The following is a 22,365-nucleotide window of genomic DNA, read 5'->3' on the forward strand; positions in this document are numbered from 1 at the left end:
TAGCTCGCATTTGTGCATTGGTTCGAAGGGCGGACCCATTAGTCGTGTAAGAACTAAATTTAGATTCCATACAGGGGAAGGTGGTGCCCTGGGAGGAATTACTCGTTTAAGGCCTTCCATGAAGGCTTTAATAGCGGGCACTCTGAAGAGTGATAAATGCTGCCTGTTTTGTAGATAAGCAGCGATCGCTGCTAGGTGTAGGCGTATGGATGAATATGCCAGGTTACACCTGTGAAGATGGAGCAGATAGCATATGATGTGCTGTATGGATGCATCTAGGGGGTTGATTGTATTGTTACGGCAGTAAATTACAAATCTTTTCCACTTTGCGGCATAGCATGCTCTAGTGGTAGGACGTCTGGCTTCCATGATGATGTTCATGCAATCAGGGGGAAGGTTAAGGTATCCGAATTCTAAGATTTCAGGAGCCAGATCGCCAGGTTGAGCTGAGCTGGGTCCGGGTGCCTGATTTCTCCATGGTTCTGGGTTAGGAGGCATGGGGAAAGGTGCAGTTTTTGATGTGGTACCACTGATAGTTGTAGTAGCGTGGTGTACCACGGCTGCCTGGCCCACGTTGGAGCTACCAGAATGAGTGTGAGGGAGTGCTGTTGTAGCTTCCTGACCACTAATGGAATTAGTGGGAGAGGTGGAAAGGCGTATGCAAATCTGCCTGACCAGTTCATCCATATCGCATTGCCCTTGGACAATGGGTGTGGGTATCTGGCGGCGAAGCTTGGGCATTTTTTGTTTTCGTGGGTGGCGAAGAGGTCTATTTGAGGATGCCCCCACTGTTTGAAGAATGGGTGAAGAACTTGTGGATGCAGTTCCCATTCGTGTAGTTGTTGCGTTTGTCTGCTGAGCAGATCTGCCATGGTGTTTTGTAGGCCTGGAACGTGCTGTGCCAGGAGAAAGATGTTTTGGGGAATTGCCCATCTCCATATGCTCTGGGCTAAGCGGGAGAGCTGGGGAGAGTGTGTCCCCCCCTGTTTTTGTATATAATACATCGCAGTCATGTTGTCTGTGCGAATGAGGACTGCTTTGCCCGAAATTTGTTTTTGGAAAGATTTTAGGGCTAGAAAGATCGCCAAGAGCTCCAGATGGTTGATGTGGAGCGATTTTTGCTGTGGCGTCCATAGACCTTGCATTGTGAGGTGTAGGAGGTGCGCTCCCCAGCCGGAGAGCGATGCGTCCGCTGTTAGAATCACCTGAGGAACCGGGTCCAGGAACGGCCGCCCTTTGGAAAGGTTTGTGGTGTTCCACCACTGCAGAGAGTGATGTGTGCGGCCGTCCACCAACACCAGATCCGTCAGCTGACCCTGGGCCTGGTTCCACTGTTGTGCTAGGCACTCTTGAAGTGGACGCATGTGGAGTCTTGCATGGGGCACTATAAATATGCAAGACGCCATCATTCCTATGAGCTTCATGAACACTCTTGCTGGAAGAGAGTGTTGGGGAAGGAATGTTTTGCGTAAGGCTTGAATGCTTGTGATTCTGGCTGAGTTTGGATAGGCAATACCTTTGGAGGTGTCTATAGTGGCCCCGAGATATTGCTTTGTGTGAGATGGTATGAGGTGGGACTTTTGGTAGTTCACCGTGAAGCCTAGCTGGTGGAGCAGTTGGATGGTGCTGTTTGTATGTTGCACACATTGGTGGTAGGACGTGGCTTTTATCAGCCAGTCGTCTAAGTAAGGGAAGACGTGAATGTGTTGACGTCTGAGGTGTGCTGCTACTACTGCTAGGCATTTGGTAAACACCCGTGGTGCAGTGGTGACCCCGAAGGGGAGAACCGTGAATTGGTAATGTTGCCCGTCCACCACGAACCTGAGGTATTTCCTGTGAGAGGGGTGTATTGGAATGTGAAAGTATGCGTCTTTCAGATCCAAGGTTGTGAGAAAGTCTCCCTGGCAGAGGAGTGGGAGGACTTGTTGTAGAGTGACCATGTGAAAATGGTCTGAATGTATGTAGGCATTTAGAGGCCGGAGGTCCAGAATGGGTCTGAGGGTCTCGTCTTTCTTTGGTATTAAGAAATATAGAGAGTAGACCCCTAGATTTCGTTGATTGACGGGGACCTGCTCTATAGCGTGTTTTTGCAGGAGTGAGAGTACCTCTTGTTTGAGCAGTGTGGAATGTTCTTGAGACATTGGACGGTGCCTTGGTGGGATATTGGGTGGGGTAGATGTTAGCTCTAGACAGTACCCTGACCGAATGATTTGGGTCACCCATTTGTCCGATGTTATGGACTCCCATACGTGGATAAAGTTTTGTAGTCTGCCCCCGACCGGAGTGGAATGGTCTGGGGGGAGCGGAGGGGAGTCATTGTGCGGGGGGGGTGGCAGAACGGGTGTTGTTGGTTTTGCCCCTGCCCTTATTGTTGTTACCCCTGTAACCACCTCTCTGATTGCCCTTTGAAAAGGTATTTTGAGGAGGGGACTTGTAGGAGGTAGAGGCGTTATCGGTGGAGGAGCCTCTGCCTGTGCCACGAAAGGACGAGCGTCGAAAGGAACGTTTGGAGGCTTGTGTTTGGAGTGCCCCCATAGACTTTGCTGTGTCTGTGTCTTTCTTCATCTTTTCGAGCGCTTCGTCTACCTTTGGCCCAAAGAGTGTTTCCTGGTCAAAGGGGTGATTGAGTATGGATGCCTGGACTTCAGGCTTGAACCCTGAGATCCTGAGCCAGGCGTGGCGACGAAGCAGGACACTGGTATTTATGGCCCTAGAAGCAGTGTCGGCTGCATCGAGGGCACACTTAATGGAGGTGTTTGTAATTAGTTTACCCTCCTGTATCAGGTCATGAGCCTTGTGCTTGTATTTTTCTGGAAGGTGCTGCATAAGAGCCTCTAGTTCGTCATAGTGTGCTCTATCATATCGCGCAAGCAGTGCTTGTGTGTTTGCAATGCGCCACATGTTTGCAGCTTGGGAGGCGGTGCGTTTACCAGACGCGTCCAGAAGTTTAGATTCTTTGTCTGGCGGTGGGGCATCTCCTGAGGATTGGGAGTTAGCCCGCTTTCTAGCTGTGGAGACAACTAGGGAATCTAGGGGAGCAGGGCCCTTGATGTAAGCAGGGTCTGTGGGTGCCGCCTTGTACTTCTTCTCTATTCTAGGGTTCAGTACTCTGGCTCTGACAGGGTCTTTGAACACCTCTGTAGCGTGCTTGGTGACACCCTTAAGCATGGGTAAAATGGAAGTAGATTTGTCTTGTATATCAAATGTATCCAGTAGGAAGTCTTCTTCTACTGGTTCACTGTGCATGTCCACCCCATGGTAGTGTGCTGCTCTCTGCACTAAATGATGAAACCCTAAGGAGTCCTCTGGAGGAGACGGCCTTGATGGGTATAGGTCGTCCTGAGGTACATTGGGTATATCAGGGTTATTGTAATCCTCCCATGGATCTGGGGTCCCTGGTGGAATGGGATCCATTGGGGCGTCCGCCGGGTAATTGTCCGGATCCCCATCATCCGGATCTGGGGATGGGGCCGGATCGTAGTGAGGTAAAGGTGGCGGAGACCTGTGAGGTGGAGGGGGTGGAGGAGGTGGAGGGGGTAGGGGAGGCGGTAGTGGGGAGGGCACTCTGAGGGGAGAAGTAGCAGAGTCCTTCCTTTTGGGTGGAGGAGGAGGAGCCGGAGCATCAAGGCGTCTTTTCTTGGTAGTTAAAGTCAAAAGCCCAGTCTTTGGATCTTTGGACAAAGTCTTTTGTAAAGGGTCTGGTGTAAACAGAGCCAATGGTGTCGAGTCGTCTGTCGGCACCGGTGATTTCGGAACCGGGGGTTTCGATGGTCTGTGTGCGCCATGCTTTTTTGAGGTCTCCGGGTGTTTCGGCGTCGAATGATGTTTCGGCGCCGGAGCGTCGGTGCCGACAGATTTGTGTTTGTGTTTGGTCGGCACCGAGTGTCCAGGCTTCGGCACCGGTGGTTTCGGAGTCGAGCTGGATTTTGCAGTCTTCGGTGCCGGATGCTGTTTTTCGGCACCGGGTGTCGGCTGGCTCGATCCCGAGCTGCCATGAGACTTTGGGGGCTTCGACACCGGGCCCGAAGGTGGGGTGATCGAAGTTTTGGTTTTGGTTTTGCCCAGGCCTGCAGGCGAGGGAGTAACCTGAGTCTCTTTGGTTTTCGGCGCGGGGGTGGGAGGGGGCATAGTACTCACGGCCCGCTGCGCTGGTGTAACGTCCTCCACGTCGGAGTCGTCGGCCTCGGAAGCGCTGACGACGTCTTCCTCCTGCTCGGTGTGTGTTTGCCCCGAAGCTTCGGCGTCGTCTCCAAAGATGTCCGGTGGAGCTGCAGAGGATGAGTGCGCCATGGTGCGTCGAGCTCTTCGATCTCGGATGGTCTTCTTCGATCGAAAAGACTTGCAGGCGGGGCAGTCTCTAGCCTCGTGTTCCGGAGAGAGGCAAAGGTTACACACCTGATGGAGGTCGGTGTGGGGAAATTTAGACCCACATTTTGGGCACTTTTTGAACGGAGTCCTTTCCATCGGCCGGGACCGGAGTCGCGGAGGGCCCGAAGGCCGGTGTCGATGTACGGGATGGAGAAAGTGCCGCTTCGAGAGATGAAGATGATGAAGGAACTCGAAGAATCGAGGATTTTCCGTCGAGGCTGGAACCGTAGAAGTTCGAAGCCGGAGCACGAAGTATCACATCCGAGCCCGATGGCGGAAAAAAACAATCTGAGGATGGAGCCGAAGCCCATGCGCAGTACGGACCGAAGGAGGAGTCACCAAACTCGTGACTTCCAAAGACTGTCCAAGAAGAAAAACAAACTGCAAACATCCGGGCCCAACACCAGATGGCGACCTATGCTAAGTGTACAATCTGCAGCTCATATGCCTCGAACATGTATATATGTATGCACACATGTAGAATGATTTAAAAAAGAAAAGCACATGCACTTAAAATTCTATTGCATTAAAGTTACTTACCTTCGGTAACACTTTATCTGGTAGAGATAATATCTAGCTGCAGATTCCTTACCTTTGAATTTTCCAGGCTTCAGACTGGATCCGGAAACTTTTTGCATAAGCAGTACCCCTGCGTGCTGTCGGGTGGATCCATCCGGCTACGCGTGCTGCCACCAGTGTCGTCGGCGTAGGTCGTGACGTCAAAGTCACCTATATAGGCGCCATCCAGAAGCGCAGCGTCAGTTCCTTTCACTTTTTCCACGCCAGAAGTTCCGAGCCATCAAGTAAAATGACTATTGTATGTCATAACTAGGGCCCTGCATAGGAAGCACCTATAGCCCTATAAATGAGTCCGCAGAGCGGGGAGGCATGGGTGGGTCTGTAAGCAATCTGCTGCTAGATATTGTGTCTACCAGATAACGCATTACCGAAGGTAAGCAACGTGTTCATCTGATAGAGACTTCTAGCTGCAGATTCCTTGCCTTTGAATAGATACCCAAGCTATACCATCCAGGTGGTGGGCTAAGGACAGATTATCAAGACTTAAAAGTCCTGGAGAACCAAAAGGGTGAAATGCCCGTCCATATGGACCTGACCGTCCAGGCAGTAGTGTTTCGCAAACATGTGCAATGAAGCCGATGTTGCAGCCTGTCAGATGTCCAGGACTGGTGTATGACACTAGAAGCTTTCTGACATGGTTGTCCCCACTTTTTGCCAGGTGTCAGTGTGTTTAGACTGTAGTACACTGGGATCCTGCTAACCTGGACCCCAGTCTCGGTGCTCTCTCCCCTAAATTGACTGGTAAGTACTTTGTACACCCCACAATTGGCATACTGTTCCCATGAGGCACAGGGTCAAGACTGATTTGCATATAGCTGGGTCTGAATTGAGGTGGCAAAGTGAGATAAAGAATGATGAAGGATTCAACCCAGATCTGTGACTGGGGGTGAGTGTCTGAAAAGTATCAGCGCTCTGTCCATCATCTATCTCCTTGTGTTTACTTTGTTCGCCCTAAGTTGGCAGTGTATGAACAGACGTGGTTCCCTTACTCACTTTGCCACTGGATTCAAGCTAGCCTGGCTGATAAAGGGTGTTACCCAGAAACCGGTCCCAGGATGCTTGTTTCTGGTTCAGGGAAGATCTGGCTTGGCAGTTCAGGCCGGACCGCTCCCATGAGGCACAGGGTCAAGACTGATTTGCATATAGCTGGGCCTGAACTGAGGTGGCGAAGTGAGCAAAAGAATGATGATGAATTCAACCAAGATCAGTGACGGGGGGGGGGGGGAGGAGGTGTCTGAAAAGGTTCAGCGCTCCGTCCATCATCTCCTTGTGTTTGCCAAAAGTCCATATGCCTGCCAGTACTTCCAATTACAGGCGTGGGCCACTATCAATGGGCAACAGGTGTGTCTCTGAGAGACCCAGGAGCCAGTATGACTACTGTGAAGTGTCAGCAGGTGTCCTCAAGGCAGATCCTTCCTAAAACATTCCACAAAGTCAAAGTCGCAGACAATCGTGATAGCCATCTACTGGTGGCCCAGGCTCCCCCTTTGAGTGAAAGGGGGGGTCGTCTCTGTTCCTTGAAAGTAGTTGTGAGACCTGCCACGTCTGTTGATTGTCTGTTAGGCAATGTCCTGGAGCACACTGCCTGGAGGGAGGTACAGCGCATGCCGCACTAGGAGATGCAGGAATTGCCTAAGTGGGTTTGTATGACTGCACAGTCCCTGGCTGCCCATGAAGGGAGTCAAGGGCCTCTGGAGCCTGGAACAATGGCCCAAACGGCTGCCAAGAAAGAGAGGGGCAAGGGGCATGGGAAATCAGCCCTGGCGCTTCCCACGGGCAAGGTTGACGGAGCACCTGAGGATATGGCCTCCCAGCCAACTGGGGAGAACATTGCCACCCTGGGTAACCTGTCTGAGCTTGCTGGTTGTTACGTTAAGGGTGGGCCCATCAGGAAGGAAATCTGCAAGATGCAGAAAGAGTGCCCCACTTTTGAGGGCTTGAGGCGGCAAGTCAAAGTCCAGGCAGCTGGTGACATCTCTAGGGATCACCTGATCTATTGAGAGAATGACCTATATAGTGAGCCTAAGGCTCCGGGTTCTGTGTCAGCCTGTGTGCTGATGGTACTTCAGAGTTACAGGACCGTCCTACTGACTTTGGCTCATGCTATACCCCTGGCACGACATCTAGGGTGAGATAAGACCTTTGCCAGGCTTGTTGCTCACTTTTATTGGCCCTGGATGAAGACGGCCTCAGATGCTTTCTGTAGGTCCTGTCCCACCTGCCAGGCCAGTGGGAAGTCAGGGAAAGAGCACAACGCTCCCTTGACCCCATTACCTGTCATTGGCACTTCCTTTGAAGGGGTTGGCACCCTTGGAGCCCAAGACAGCCTTAGGTAACAGGTTTGCTCTGATATTGGTGGACCATGCCACTTACTACCCAGAGGCCACCCCTCTGAAGTCTGTGACTGCACCCGTGGTGGCCAGAGCTCTGATGGTGATTTTTATCTGTGTGGGGTTCCCCAAAGAGGTTGTGTCTGACTGAGGCGCTAACTTCATGTCAGAGGACATGAAATCCATGTGGGATGAGTGTGAGATAACCTACAAATCTACCATACCCATCACCGCATACTAAGATTCTTGTGGAGAGAGTCAACAAGACCTTGAAATGCATGATAATGGGTCTGCCTGAGCCCATGAGGCCTAAGTGGGACGTCCTCCTTCCATGCCTTCTCTTTGCCTACAGGAAGGTTCCACAGAAATCACCCCTATGTAACACACTGACTGAGATGGCACTAAGAAGGACATTGTCCAGTTGACTGAAAGGACGTTTGTGAAATGGTGGTTGCAACAAATAGGCTTTTGAAAACTCAAGATGTAGAGCTAGCCCTTACCAACCAGCCAGCCTTCCAGGTATGGATACATTGCCACCAAATTTCACCTCAAATGCACTGCCATTACCTTAGAAAATAATATTGGGGCAAAGGGCAGAACAAACTGAAATAATGCACATCACCCACAGTGAACCACAGAAACTGTCAGAGAGAGAGAGAATTATGGAGAGCTAGAGTGGCTGAAACTATCAATTAATCCTGTTCTTGCATTGTTAAAAGAACTTAATGTAAAGTTAACATATTTAAACATTTCTTTGCAAACTTGCTCGGAAACAAAAGATTTAATACAGTTTGTAATGACCGGACCTTTTTCAAAATATGAAGGGAAATAAAGCAAACCATGCCTCTCTGAGAAAGCAGAACCAACCTTTTTAAAGCTGACACCTACTTCACCAAGACATTTGTGTGGAGAGACAGACGAAGGATAAGAAGCTATGGGTGAAGGTCACTCCAGAATAACCTTGTTTTATCAACTGTTGCAGCCACTGATCCAAAGTAATCTTCAGTCATTTCTGCAATAAAATAGTCACTTGGATTGTACAGTAGCAAGATAAGAAAACCCCAGTAAGTCCCTAGAGTGGTTTTCCTGCTGAAGGGGTTCAGGTTGGTGAAGGACCCCTGCAAGCCTTTTTCGGTACCACAACTTTTTGCTAGCACAAGAACTACTGAGGAACCTACAGCTATTGCTGTTTTCTACCAACTGGTGTGCATACCCCCAGAAATTTGTGATATTTGCTAAACTTCCTAGATGGGGAAGACAGTCTTAGCGTACTTGCTGTTGACCACCATTGCTTAAGCTTTTGCCTTTTCTCAAACTAGATGATGTCCTTCAAAACAGATGTAAGAAAATTGGGTTGGTACAGCTGAGAAAATACCTGTTGTATGCATCCATGAGTGTCTCCTCAGAACAACAGAAGACACCACGAAGTAAGCCACTGCATCGTCATTTCCCAGATCCATCTACATAATTTTGCATCCACGCTATAAGGCAATAATTAATTCAAGGGGTTTTTACGTATCCTGCCGGTGATGTAACCTGCAACAAAGCATGTGTATAATGTACCAAAAGGCATATAGCCTTCCTGTACGTCTTGTAATTCCAAGCTCCCAGATGCCATGATTTTTTAATCAAAAGAGTATAACTTATTTCTAACTCCTAGACAACTAGTGCTTCCTTACCTGGTAGGATTTCTTAAGTCAAATATTTTCCTGGGTATTTCTCTGTGAAAGAACACAATTACTGTTGTTTCCTAAAAAGGTCTACAGTTAGAGTCTCAGCAACATTCCTGAATATTGCTATATAATTACATAATGAACCAGCTCCGTAATAGCAGGTAACTGTGGATTTTGAAGAGTCACCTCAGGGGACATGTCTAGTCCACTTGCATCCCTCAGGGATGATGAAAGTCTTGAATGCAAATCAAAAGAAGGAGGCAAAAACCCTGTATCTAAAAAATCAGAGGAAACCTATTATGAAGTATTTTACAACGTAATGCACCAAAATTCAATCAAACAATTTCTTGCATCCAGTGGAAATCTATTTGACGCAATTTTGGAAAAGCTTAGAAAATGCTGCTCTTTATGTAAACACCACTGACTATGGCACAACCTGCTTGGGAGTGAACAAAGGCATCTCAGAGGGAGGAAAGGCACACCTTCTGATCATAGCCACTTTAATTTCTTCAATCTGCAAAGAAGGAGCACCAGCACTTGGACTGGCTAAAGAGTAGGGAATGGCTCAGAAAAGAGTTTAAAGAGTCATGCTCCCCATCTCTTTCATTTCTTATCCTGATGCTTGTCATTTCTCATGTTTCCTGTGCTTGAAAGTTAGACATATTGACCTAGTAATTAATAAGAATCTGTTCTTTGATCTGAAAGGCAAGCCTCAATGTGAGGCCAAAATCAACTTTTACCACATCACACCAAGTCCTTTATGGGGCATCTTGTCACTAACAGCTTAACCCCAAATGTCATAATACTTTCCAAGATACACAGGCATGAAAAAGGAGGATCAGTCGCACAAATCTGCCTCCTTTAAGTCTTTAGGATTAGATCCCAAAAACTTAGGTAGCGACATAATGTCAAATAATTAATAAAAATCTTTCCAAAATCATTGAAAAATGTTGAAAACGGTTTTAAGTATTTACCTGATCCAAATCTGCATCTGTTAAAGGTGTGAAAAATAGGAACTGACATTACCAGAACACCTGTGCTTTGTATGGCAAGTCACTACTGTTTGAGTAGCAAGAAACCGATGATAACGCTGGGCCGAATCCAGAGACACTGGAAATGGTGAGTGCTATGTCAAAAGTACCAGATCAGTCTGGCTTCAAGTAATTTATCTGCAAAAGTTAATATCCATTAGGAATATTTCTTCTTGAGATTTTATAACCCATACAGTAGTAGAAATGACATTTGGGTGACCGAAACGTTCTAGTTCACAAAGCACAGCATATTGATTACCAAGATGCCATCTTCACTGATGCAAAAAACACTGTGATGAAATATTGTACATGCCTTTTATACTGTTATGAATGTTTGATCAAAGAACAGTTCTAGAAATTAAAGCTCTTAAGATAACATCTGTGAAAAACCAGACGTCCAAGGTATGTCTTAAAGGTCCACAGTTAATTCTAAGGATGAGAAACAGGACAACTGTGGCCTAACAAACTGAAAAACGAAAAGAACAAAAAAATGTTTAGTCCTTAAATCAATTATACAATTTCTTGTATAATGTGCAGGCATGTGCACACACACAAGGGATTCTGGGTAAAACTCTATATAAAGGCTTTCACTTCATATAAAAGCATACAATTGTCACAAAGGCATTCAGAAGCTTTTAGCTTACCTTATCACTGTCCAGAGTGTTCTGTGAGGTGTGTGAGGCAATGGAAATTGTGTCAGGCTGACTACTAGCATCCCCTTGGCTATCCACGTCCTCGCAATCTCTTAAAAATAAACGTGAGAAAAATGTGTAAGTAGAAAAATTAGAAGGCATGTCAAGAATGGGACAGCTCTAATGCTTTTAGGCCTTGATTACACTGCAATAGTAAGAAAAGGTTTCTGACTTTTGGAAAGGCTCTTACTGTTTGTTGGGACAGGAATATCCCTTCCATGGTAAATAAACCTGCTCCACTGACCAGAGTGCAGAACAACATGTGTATCTCTTATTCAGATTTTTATTTTTCCCATGGTGTTGCACTAATGTAGTGTGTGCGCAGAGACCTACATGAGACCCAGACAATACGAGGTCCAGGACTTGTTGTGTTACCTTTGACAGGCCCCCCAAAGTGTGCCATCATAGAGGAGTACTTTCTCTGATCTGGGTTTAACACAAAGTGATAGTGAAAGGTGCATTAAATCTTGCAAATTCTTTGGATAAACAGATATTTTTATATGCGTCAGTAAGAGTGTGGCCCACAAGCCCTTCTTGTGTAAAGTTCTGCTTTTATGGGTACCTTAGACCCTTGAGCTGACACTCTGTGTAAAGGTCAAGCGCATGTGCCTGCACAGTGAGCAGTGATACAAGTGTGATACCAGAACTCTATGTGTGTACGAGTGAGTATTGAAACCAGTGGGAATTATTTTAGATACCCATGGTTTGGCATTTCACAAGTTGGAGGATAATTACAGCTTCCCTAGAGAGTTGAACTGTATTTCCTGTATTCCTTTGGCTGGGCTTCCAGACATTTAAGTGATGACAATGGAGACCTTTAGCAAGTCCATTGGGACTTAGCTAGCAAGGGGCTGCTGATTAGTTCCCGTTGAGCACTGCCATTTGGGTAATGTCAGGGGTGAAATGTGGGGAGATAGATAGATAGATAGTTAGATAGATAGATAGATAGATAGATAGATAGATAGATAGATAGATAGATAGATATTTTACTTGTTTCAGTCCTAAGGCCATACCAATAAATTACAACAAGCAAGAATTAAAAAGAAAAACATTACAATTTTCACCTACAAATATACAAAATTATATTAGTTAAGACTTTTTAAAAAGTTTAATGTCATAGGATGCATACAGTGATAAATTAGCGAAAGCCTGGGCCAAGGGCGGACCCGTACACGCCCAGGACCCGTACACGCCCTCTAAGGTTCACCTTCTTTTTCTTCAACTTTTATCAAATGTCACCTATCAGTAATAATGTTTTTGTTCAATGTACCTCTTAGTGAGCTCTTTCTAAAAGTTATACTGGGATTTCTGGCCAAAATATTATTGGTTTCTGTCTGACAGCCAGCCACTGCCTCTGCCTTATCGGGACCACAAGATCCAGATCCCAACAAGGCACGGAGCTGCCGTTGTCACCAGAAGCGCCAGGAGGTGCCATAAAAATCATCACGGACTCCTGCGATGCTGGACGTGCACGGACGTGCCCAGGCGATGCCCGGGTGAAGGGTGGGCCCGTCCCCGCCCCGGAAGAGGCTGGGCACAGGTGATTATTTGGCAGTATGTCATTTTGTATAGGCCGTTCGGCAGTCAAGGGTCAACTAGTGCAGTTAAAGTGCATTGAGGACATTGGCCACTGGACATTGGTGCAATCTTTGAAGACTTAAGGACAGAGTGTTACGCTTATTATTATAATTGTCATCTTTGGGGCTAGAATGGGAAAGAGAAAATCCTGTGAGGGAGGGATGGGTGACGGTCAAAAAAAGAAGGCGAAAAAGAAAGGTTCTGGGAGTGGTGTAATAGATAGAATAGACAGCATATTATCAGAATATGAGGGCCTCTTGGACTCCTCACTCTCTGATACAACACCCAGGAATAGCAAGCAGCCGGTCCTACGAAGTGAACTATGTAAAGGGCATATACCAGAAATGTTTAAAAAGCCAGTCAGCAGGTTTCCTTCTCCCGAACTTTTGGGAGAATCCCAGGCAAGTGATATAGTAGAGGGTGCTCCCCAGCATCAATCAGATTCCTGGGAAACCCTGGCCATTTTTCCCTGTAGTAACAGGTTTTCTACCCTGTTAGACCATCCAGATTTATCCGCAACTCTTCCCCACAATATGACCCAGGTATATAGTGCAGGCATGGAAGGTACAGAGAGTGACACATATTATAATGCCCGGGGGTCAGATAAAACTGGTGAAGGCAGTAATAGAAGTATAGCATCTGATGTTAGAGCTGAGCAACCAAGTAGGCTCAGAGAGGATTAATTTCAAAGATCAGTTTCCACTCAGCTAAAAGCCCTGATGAATGAAATTCACATTCTCAAAGTGTCAGTCAGAAACCTTAACGACTCACTAAGTAAGGTGCATTTAGCTGTAGAGCAGGTAAAATCCTCATTGCGAGTACACCCTAGACAAAGTCCATCCATACAACAGGATATGGGTCCCGGCTACAGCCAGGCGCCACATAGCAAAGCTCAGACACCACACTGTATAAGGGCTAGTGGGCTAATCAGGGTTCCAACAATGGGTAGTACTAGCAAGAGCTACCTGCTGCCTGCCAGGGAGAACAACTCCATGCCAACTCCAAGGCTTCTACCGTCTCATGTTGCAGCTCCTGCACCGCCCACAACCCCCCAATTCAGTCGAAGTGGTGGGCAGAGAGTGGTGGAAAAAGAAAGTAGCGTGCTAGGTACAAGAAACATCGTGTACATGATCAATGTCCCAAAGCACGTGGGAGATTCACCTAGAGAAGATGTGGGCTCCCTCTTGAATAAGTGCATTCAGTGGATTCGCCATGGTAGGGGCTGTCGGTCCTTAATAAGGGATGATATTATTACAGTTAAAAGACATTCCCACCCCAATGCCCCCTTGACTATATTGCCCTGACACTTCCTCACTACCAATTGGTGGAAAACCTTGTGAATTTTGATATTCGCACCCAACAACTCACCCACTCTAACATTAGATTTAAATACAACCCCCCTGAGTTGGACACGTATCCCAGTTTGTCACCACTAAGGGAGGTAGGTTGATGGTTATCCTCGCTCGCTGGTGCCCCTATGGAGCAAATAATACAAACATCAGCCAGCGAGAGTGAAGATCTTGTAGAACCAACTCAATCACTAACTATGACAAGAAATACACCCACAACACTCTCCCCGTTGGCAGGAAGGAGGGATACTAGAGGAAAATCAACTAGGAGTAACGGGCAGATTACACCTCATTCCATCTCACCACGGCTAGCCGTAATATCATGGAACATTGCGGGGTTGAGGTCAAAGGTTGCATCGCCTGATTGGCACACTTTCATTGATTATTATGATATCTGCCATTTTCAAGAAACATGGCTGGTGGACCCACTCCATTGTCCAGGCTACTTAAATTACCACATCCCAGCTACCAGTGGAGGAAAAGGTCGTCCATCGGGGGGGCTAACAATCTGGGTTCTTCAAGGCATTTGTTATAACATCCAGGCACTCCTGACCCAGAGCAATGATATCCTTGCAATTCGGCTGAGGTCTGGCCCGCAATGTAACATTGACATTTATAATGTTTATGCAAGGGGAACAACCAGGGGGAAGAAGTCAGACGTTTTAGCAGCTATCGACGATCTCCTCGACCTGCATTCCTTGGATTCCCTGGTGATGGTTGCGGGAGACTTTAACTCAACTTTGAGCCTTTTGGAATTGAAGAGTATAATCTCGCTGGAGAGGAAGATACCCAGTGGAGCATTCCAAGATTGGAATTAACACGTATTAAGAAATGGTCGGAGGTGGCAATCCAAATTAAATCCATTTGTCTTGAAAAAGGGCCACGGACAACAAATTGGAGAACAGTCTCCGACAAACATGGGGCGAACACATTTAACACCGGCCATAGCGCAAGCCGAATAGATAATTTATTAATCAACCTAAAGCTATGGCATCCCCTTCGGGATAACATCGTGAGGGATCGCCTAGAGAGCGATCATAATCTCCTATGCTCATCTCTAGAACTACAAGAGCAGAGGGAACTTACACAGCCGGTTAATGAACTCATCACTCTTTATTTGGTCCCCACAAACGATATGTGATGGCTAAAATGGGCAAAGATATTAGAGAAGCCCGATTTGTTAGCCACTATTACTAAGTATATCGATCTTACGACAGCCGAGCTAGAGGCATGTTCTATTAGCACCGATTTCTCTGAGGCTATAATTGCCACTCACAAATTGTTCACCCATTTACGTTCTTATTTTTTAAAGCAATGTAGGGCTAAGAGCACTCAACAAAAGAAATCTTACCAATGGTTTAACGAGGAATGCAGGATGGCACGCAGAGTGCTGGGGGACGCGATCAAAGCAGGGGACACATGCATTCCTCCTGATTAACCAGGAGAAACTACAGGAGGACTCCGGAAAAGGCTAAGAAGCAATGGGATGAGAGTAGGTGGCAGGACCTCAGACTGGCATGCGCCAGCAATAATTCCAAACAGTTATGGAACATAGTAAAATGGGACGGGGGGACAGCCATTACCGCCACAAAATCACGTAGCCCAGGACCAATGGGTCAGTCATTTTAAACCCCAATATGCAAGTGGGGTAGACAAGGTAGACCTCTTCGAGCCACCTCATTTGTATTATCAAGACACGGCCTTTGTCTTGGGCGATGTCTTTGCTGCCCAGGGGGCAGTTACGGGGGGAAGAGCACCAGGTCCAGATGTCGGTCTGGCTGACATCTTCCTCCACGACAAGCCCAAGTGCGGCCGGTACATCTTACTACTGGCAAACACAATCGCCCTAGGTGCTCCAGTCCCCAATTTCTGGAAAGGGGCCAAAATCATCCCTGTGTACAAAAAAGGGGACAAATCCCTTCCAGGTAACTATAGGCCTATCACCCTAATAGACTATGCAAAAGGTACTACAATCCTAGTCAGGGTAAGTCACAACACACCCTAAATTATCCTGTGCGCTCCCTCTGATGGCTTGGCACAGAGCAGCCAGGCTTAACTTAAGAGGCAATGCATAAAGTATTTGAACAACACTTCAAACAACAACAGTAAAAACAGAACAAAAAGACTCCACACCAGGTTAGAACGAAAGAGCTTAATTTTATGCATAAACGAATCCAAAACAACAAAAATCCAACTAGAACAAGTTGAGATATAAATTTTTAAAGAATAAATGTAAATTATTGCTTAGAAGCAATAAGCGCTTAAATGGGTTATATGGTTGCGCTGGACCAGAGCAATGTCAAAAGTTCAGGCTGACTGGGATGGAGTGCGGGCCGGATACAAGGACTCAGTTGGGTCCGCTGAACCAAAGTATCTTCATCCGGGATGCGTTGTAGTCGACGAAGATGCAGCCAAAGTGATGAATCTGTGTCGAGCCATGCAGTGGACAAGATGCATCGATTTTCTCCACACAACTGCAGCGATGTGTCTGTTCCGAGTACAAAGTACTGATTCAAATGTGATGCAAGGCTGCTGCTCCCGCAGTAGGCAATGCGTCAATTCTGGAGGCGATGCACTGGTTCCGAAAGAGATGGGCAGGGTCCACTCCACCCAACAACGAGGATGCAGTGGTTCTGACGAATGCGAAGATGCCGGTTTTGATGAGGATACATGGGTTCTAGACGTAGAAGCACCTTTGGCCTCACTTTCAAGGGTCCAGAACTGTGGTGAACTGTGGTGGCACCACTTGGCAAGGCAGACTCACAGCTTGTAGAGTCCAGATGCAGGTAATTGAAGTCTTTGAAATCCCTGACACTTAGAACAGGAGGCAAGCCAGCAAGTCTTTGGAGTCACTCTGGGTTCAAGTGATGCAGGTCCAGTCTTTGTCACCCAGACAGGAGAACAGTAGAGCAGCTCAGCAAGGCAAGAGTCCAGCAAAGCAGCAGTCCTTTCATCAACAAAGCAGTTCTTCATGGCAGAGTTGTCACAGGTCTGGAAGTGTACTAAAGTTATGGTGTCAGAGGTCCAGTACTTATACCCAGTTTTGCCTTTGAAGTGGGGGAGACTTCAAAGAAAGCTATGAAGTGCATAGAGGTCCTCCCTTTCTGCCCGGCTCCAGACTAACTACAGGGGGGTATGTGGCCCTTTGTGTCTGGACAGGACACATCCTATTCAGGTATAAGTGTGAGGCTGTGTCTGGCTCCTCCCTCCTATCACACAGGATTGAGACAAACCTAAGCTTCCTTCGTGTGTGGCTGTCTAGAGGGAATACACCAAGCCCAGTTGTCACTCAGCCTAGACTGAACAGACACAGGCAGCAGGAACCAAATGGCTAAAGTAACTGCCAACTTTCTAAGAGCGGCATTAGCTAAACTGTAAATTAAAATCCATCCTACCATAAATTGAGATTTTAAATTGTGAGTCCAGTGACAGCAAACTTAAAAAGTCTATCTCTTCAAAATTGGTAATTACACTTAAAAGATGTAATAAGGTAATTCCAATGTTAACCTATGGGAGAGATAGGCCTTGCCGAAGTGAAAAATGAAATGGGCCGTTTTTCACTTCTAAGACATGTAAATCTTAAAAGTACATGTCCTGCCTTTTAAATACATTGCACCCTGCCCTGTGGGTCATACAGGGCCTACCTTTAGGGCAGATTATATGCATAACAAGCATTGGCATAGCCAATAGGTCTCGCCTTTGGGACCTTATAAGTGTTTAGACAAGCAACAGTTGATGTTGTTGCACCATGGATATTGTACTGCATAACTAAATCCTTATAAGTTTCCAAAGGCGAGACCTATTGGCTATGCCAATGCTTATTTACATTACTGCTGGCAACTCTGTCTGATTGACTGAAGTGATCACTGCTGGTAACCTTGCTTATGGTGGCCACTGATGTAATCAAATCATGTCTGATGTGGTCACTGTTATAACACTAATAATATTAGTAGCTCAGGGTGATTGTTATTAAACGAAAGTAGCTCTTATCACAGGAAAGGCTGGAGACCCCTGGTCTAGTTTCTGTCCCAGACCGACCATGCCCTGCCCTTGATTCTTCCACCGCACCAACCCCATCATATCTAAATGCTTTACTCCACTTTCCCCTCCCAGTTGTGGGACTCAGCGAGGAAACCTATTATCATGGCAACCAGAGCTCCACTCACGCCCCTGCCGCCGAATCAAAACAAGGCTGTGCCCTGTTCGCTCCGTGTTAATTAGTCTCCTGTCCTCGCTTGTCTGACAGATTCCTTAAAGGTTATGAATCTGTCTCGGGAAGTTCCATTTTCGGAACCACTGGTAGGGGAGTTATCACTGATTGAGGGCAGTGGGAGTCCAAAAAGCCCAGAATCAAATTCATGAGTGATTTACTACTTACTGTTCAGCGCAGCCCAGAAAACATTTCGAAGTTGTGCCGTTAATTAGGAAGCGTCCATCATAATCCAGAGCAAGGGGGGGGGGGAGGGGGGTCCCTGTTCATGCTTGTAACATTTACGGGAACCATAGGTGGGAGGAACACAGCAAAGTCGGTAACAAGTCGCAATTGCACTTGAAACATATTATGATGTGTTTTGACAAAGAGCTGGTGGCGATGTAGCCGATGACTCATTATTTTCATTTGTACACGGAGCGCCCCTGAAATGCTGCAGTGTTCGCGTTACCAGAGCAGTGCTTTGTTGACAGCTGGTATACTGATGCCGCTTGGCTTGGTTTAATGAAGATTAACGAGGGGGGTTGGGCGGTAGGAGGAGGGATGGGGAGTCGTGCTCGCAGAGATACCTGATGATTAACATCTGTTTCGATTTGTAGATACCATTGAATGGTAAGTGGCAGAAAGGTGAATTTCTGCGCTTTCTTGGCGAAATCTGTGTTGGTAAAGGGTTTCAGCAAGTATTACCTATGTATTTTCATTTTGTATATCGCTGCAGCTTTACCTAATGGCATTAGTGCGCTTTTCATATAGAACTGAAAGGTTAAAAAAGTAATATACTGTTGAGATAAAGTGAAAAGAGTTGCAGTGGTAAATGTAACGAATGTGAAACTAATGAAAAGGGCTAAAACAAGCGTGCGCGCCTCGCGCTGAAAGTAGGAAAAAAAACAAGTTTAGAGAGGAGAAGGCACCAGGGGGAGGGGAGAGAGGAGAGGGCCTATGCCTGTTTCCCTTGCGGGAGCGAGCAGGAACAATCTGTTAAATTACAAACAGATGGTTTCAAAGCTCGCTCCTGCAAGGGAATCGCCAAACGTGCACGCATTGCCATTCAAAGCAATGCAATTCGTGCACGTTTTTGCCTGAAAAACGGAATCGATTTCTAAAGGTCTCCTCCTATGCAGCGCATGCGCGCTGCGTAAGCGAGACCTAAAAAGGGAAGGTTTAGGCCTGGCAAGAGGTTTGACAATCCCAACATCTGACACAGGAAAGAAGCCTGAAGCGCTGGAGGCCTTCACACTGTCTTAATCAAATCATGCCATCCACTGTGGAGAGAGCACTAAGTGGTTCAAGAGAAAAGAATGCATTTCACCTGTAACTAAAGTCTCCGGAGCCAATGGCGGAAAGCCCAGAACTTGAATGTTGGATGTTCTCTATTCAATATATTACCAAATCTATTTTTAGGAATGAGTGCAACATTTGACACTGCATCTCTTGAACTCCTCGTGTTCCCAAACCACTCTCACCACATCCACTGAATTGCCTTCCGGTCAAAGTGTGCCATTCAACTGCTTCACCGGTTTGACTTAAAAAACTTTACTCTCTATTCTCTACTGGCAGGATTTCACCGCTAAGATATGAATTTGTACTTAATCCAATTTTTGAGGACAGACTTAAACATGGCATCTATCTTCTCAGCTGTGCCATTTTCTTTCACATCTACCTGAGGAAAAACCATCTTTCCCTCCCTTCTTCTGCTTATTTAACATTCTGTACTAGTCGCAGCACCCTTGTGCTACTATGATGCCACGACTGGGCCTCACCTTGTGCCCTTTGGTATGTACTGGCTACTCATGGGGGTAACTTGCCTATCAATTACACCTGCTGACACACTGGTATCTGGCGTGCACACTGCCACCATTTAACTAATGCTCTCTATTGCCTTTGAGAGACATTCTTGCAGCTTTACAAATGTGGCTGTGTGTTTGTTCCTTAGGATTATAGGGGAGGGTTAGTGGCACCAGAGTTGGATTTCCGATGCAGCTCTCATGGGAGTTTTATGACCCAGTTGTCCATCCATTTATTGCTACGAGCATCGACTGGGGGTTATTTCTAAGCTGTTTTTTGGCTAGGTTTGAGCTACAGAAATACTAAAACTAAAGCTACTCAGCAGTCTGCCGGTTCCTTCTTCAACAGTGTCTGTCCCAAAATGTTCTAAGCAACTCAGGGGATCTCCAGGCGCCAGGATGCAGGTTTAGACAAAGCGCATGAAGAGAGCAGTCAAAGCGCTCTCCACTGCTAGAACAATTATTTTAGAACAAGTGAGTTTCAAAGCTGTCAACAATCAGAGGTTTGTGTTCCGTTTAGAAAAATGGCTATATTACACATATTTGCATGCAGAGACAAACTTAAATCTTAAGATTGTTCTCCATTTATCTTGAAGGCCCCAAGTTAGAATCATATCACCCCTATATTAATCGTAAACATAAAACATTACTTTGCAGAACAGATCCAGAAACCTGACAAATGCAAGCACTAAAGGGCATGCCTACAGAATTGTCAACGTCCCAGTGTCAAGGTTTAGCCCCGTATGACATGCAGTAAACCAAAAGCCAGGGACTTTTAATCCTTTGCCTTGCTATAGTAACTCACTCATCTTATCAGTCCTGGGAAGTGAAATACGTTAACACTACAGGAACTGAGGAACAAGTTACTTACCTTCGGTAATGATATGTCTGTAAGAAACATTAGTTAGTTAGATTCCTTACCTTAGAATATCCCCAGGCGTCAGGCTGGATCCGGAAAGATTTTTCATCAGCCTTACCCTTGCGCGTCAGTAGGCGTCGTCAGTGACTCCGCGTCCGTCGTCGGCGTCGTGATCACCGGGATGACGTCGGAGTACTTAGACGCCGCCCTCATGCACGGACGTCAGTTCTGTACATAGGTTTCCGCGGCAGGAACGCAGAGCCATGCAAGAAACCGACACTGGTGCCCTGAAACTAGGGCCCTGAAAGGGATGACCTCAACCCTAGATATCAGTTCGCAGAACGGGGAGGATGGGAGGGGCGGTAAGGAATCTAACTAACTAATGTTTCTTACAGATATATTGTTACCGAAGGTAAGTAACTTGTCCATCTGAAAGAAACACGTTAGTTAGATTCCTTACCCTAGAATAGATACCCCAGCAATACCAACCCCGGTGGTGGGTCTGCGAACCAAGATCACACAAGGAAGTCCTGGAGAGCGGAACAGCCAAAGAAGCCGTCTCTCCGGACTTGGCTGTCCAGGCAGTAATGCTTGGTAAACGTGTGCAGCGAGGACCACATTGCTGCCTGACCAATGTCCTGCAGAGGGACTCCCCGTCCCAAAGCAGTAGTAGCCACTGTGGCCCGAGTGGAATGGGCCCTCAGCCCCACAGGAGGATTCTTCTTAGCCAAGGAATAACAGGCCTTAATGCACAAAACGACCCACCGAGAGATGGTCCGTATATGCACTGCCCGCCCCTTCTTAGCACCCACGTAGCCAACGAAGAGTTGGTCGTCCACCCGGAACTGCTTTGAGCAGTCCAGATAGAAGGAGAGCGCACATTTTGGGTCCAGACGGTGGAGCCTCTCTTCCTCTTTCGAGGGATGCGGAGGCGGAAAGAAGGTGGGCAAGGTAACAGACTGCCCGATGTGAAAGGCAGTAACCACCTTAGGAAGAAAAGAAGGGCGAGTCCGCAGAACAACCTTGTCCGGATGGACAGAGAGGAAAGGAGGTTTAGAAGAAAGAGCCTGGAGCTCACTCACTCTTCTGACAGAGGTGATGGCAACCAGGAAAGCAGTCTTGAGAGTCAGAAGACGAAGAGGACAGTTATGAAGTGGCTCAAAAGGAGCGCACATCAGATAAGTTAACACCAGATTCAAGTCCCACTGAGGCATTACAAAGGGGACAGGAGGAAACATGTGACTAATGCCTTTTAAGAATCTATACAACAGGGGACTTGAAAAGAGAAGGCTGATCAGGAAGCCGTAAGAAGGCAGAAACAGCTGAAAGATATCCCTTGATGGTGCCCAGAACAGAGCCCTGCTGGGCCTGGGAAAGAAGAAAGAGGAGAACCTCAGAGAGAGGGGCGGAAAGGGGATCCACAGCCTTTGCTGAGCACCATGCCACAAATTTGTTCCACCTGCAGGCGTATACCGTTTTAGTAGAGGGACGCCTGGCTGCCAGAATAACATCACAGACTTCAGGAGGCAAGTTAAATGGCATCAACTGCCGCCGCTCAATCTCCACGCGTGGAGGCTGGACAGGTTCGGGTGGAGGACCGTCCCCTGCTGCTGCGACAGAAGGTCCTCCTGAAGAGGTAGTCGAATCGGGGGATCGATTGACAGACTGAGTAGCTTGGGATATCAGTATCTTCGTGCCCAATCCGGAGCCACAAGGATGACTTGGGCCCGGTCGCGCCTGATCTTCTTCAGCAAGCTGGGCAGAAGTGGTATAGGCGGAAAGGCGTATAACAGACAGCAACTCCACCCACGACGAAAAGCGTCCCCGAGCGAGTGCGGGCTCGGAAATTCCAACGCGCAGAAATTATGACATTGCGCGTTCTCTTCGGTGGCGAATAGATCTAACCAAGGCT

At 47.1% G+C, this 22,365-nt stretch overlaps 1 protein-coding gene across 2 annotated transcripts in view; it reads right to left on the bottom strand.

The window, feature by feature from the left end:
• Nucleotides 1-22,365, bottom strand: part of TRIO (trio Rho guanine nucleotide exchange factor) — a 4,621,980-nt gene that overhangs the window by 1,959,575 nt on the left and 2,640,040 nt on the right. For both annotated transcript variants that reach the window (XM_085606120.1, XM_085606121.1), the window contains exon 33: nt 10,626-10,725. In XM_085606120.1, coding sequence (XP_085462246.1) covers nt 10,626-10,725 — 100 coding nt within the window. The remainder of the gene's footprint in view (nt 1-10,625; nt 10,726-22,365) is intronic.

The sequence above is a fragment of the Triturus cristatus genome, chromosome 5_1 (assembly GCF_964204655.1).
Source record: "Triturus cristatus chromosome 5_1, aTriCri1.1, whole genome shotgun sequence".
Taxonomy (NCBI): Eukaryota; Metazoa; Chordata; class Amphibia; order Caudata; family Salamandridae; genus Triturus; species Triturus cristatus.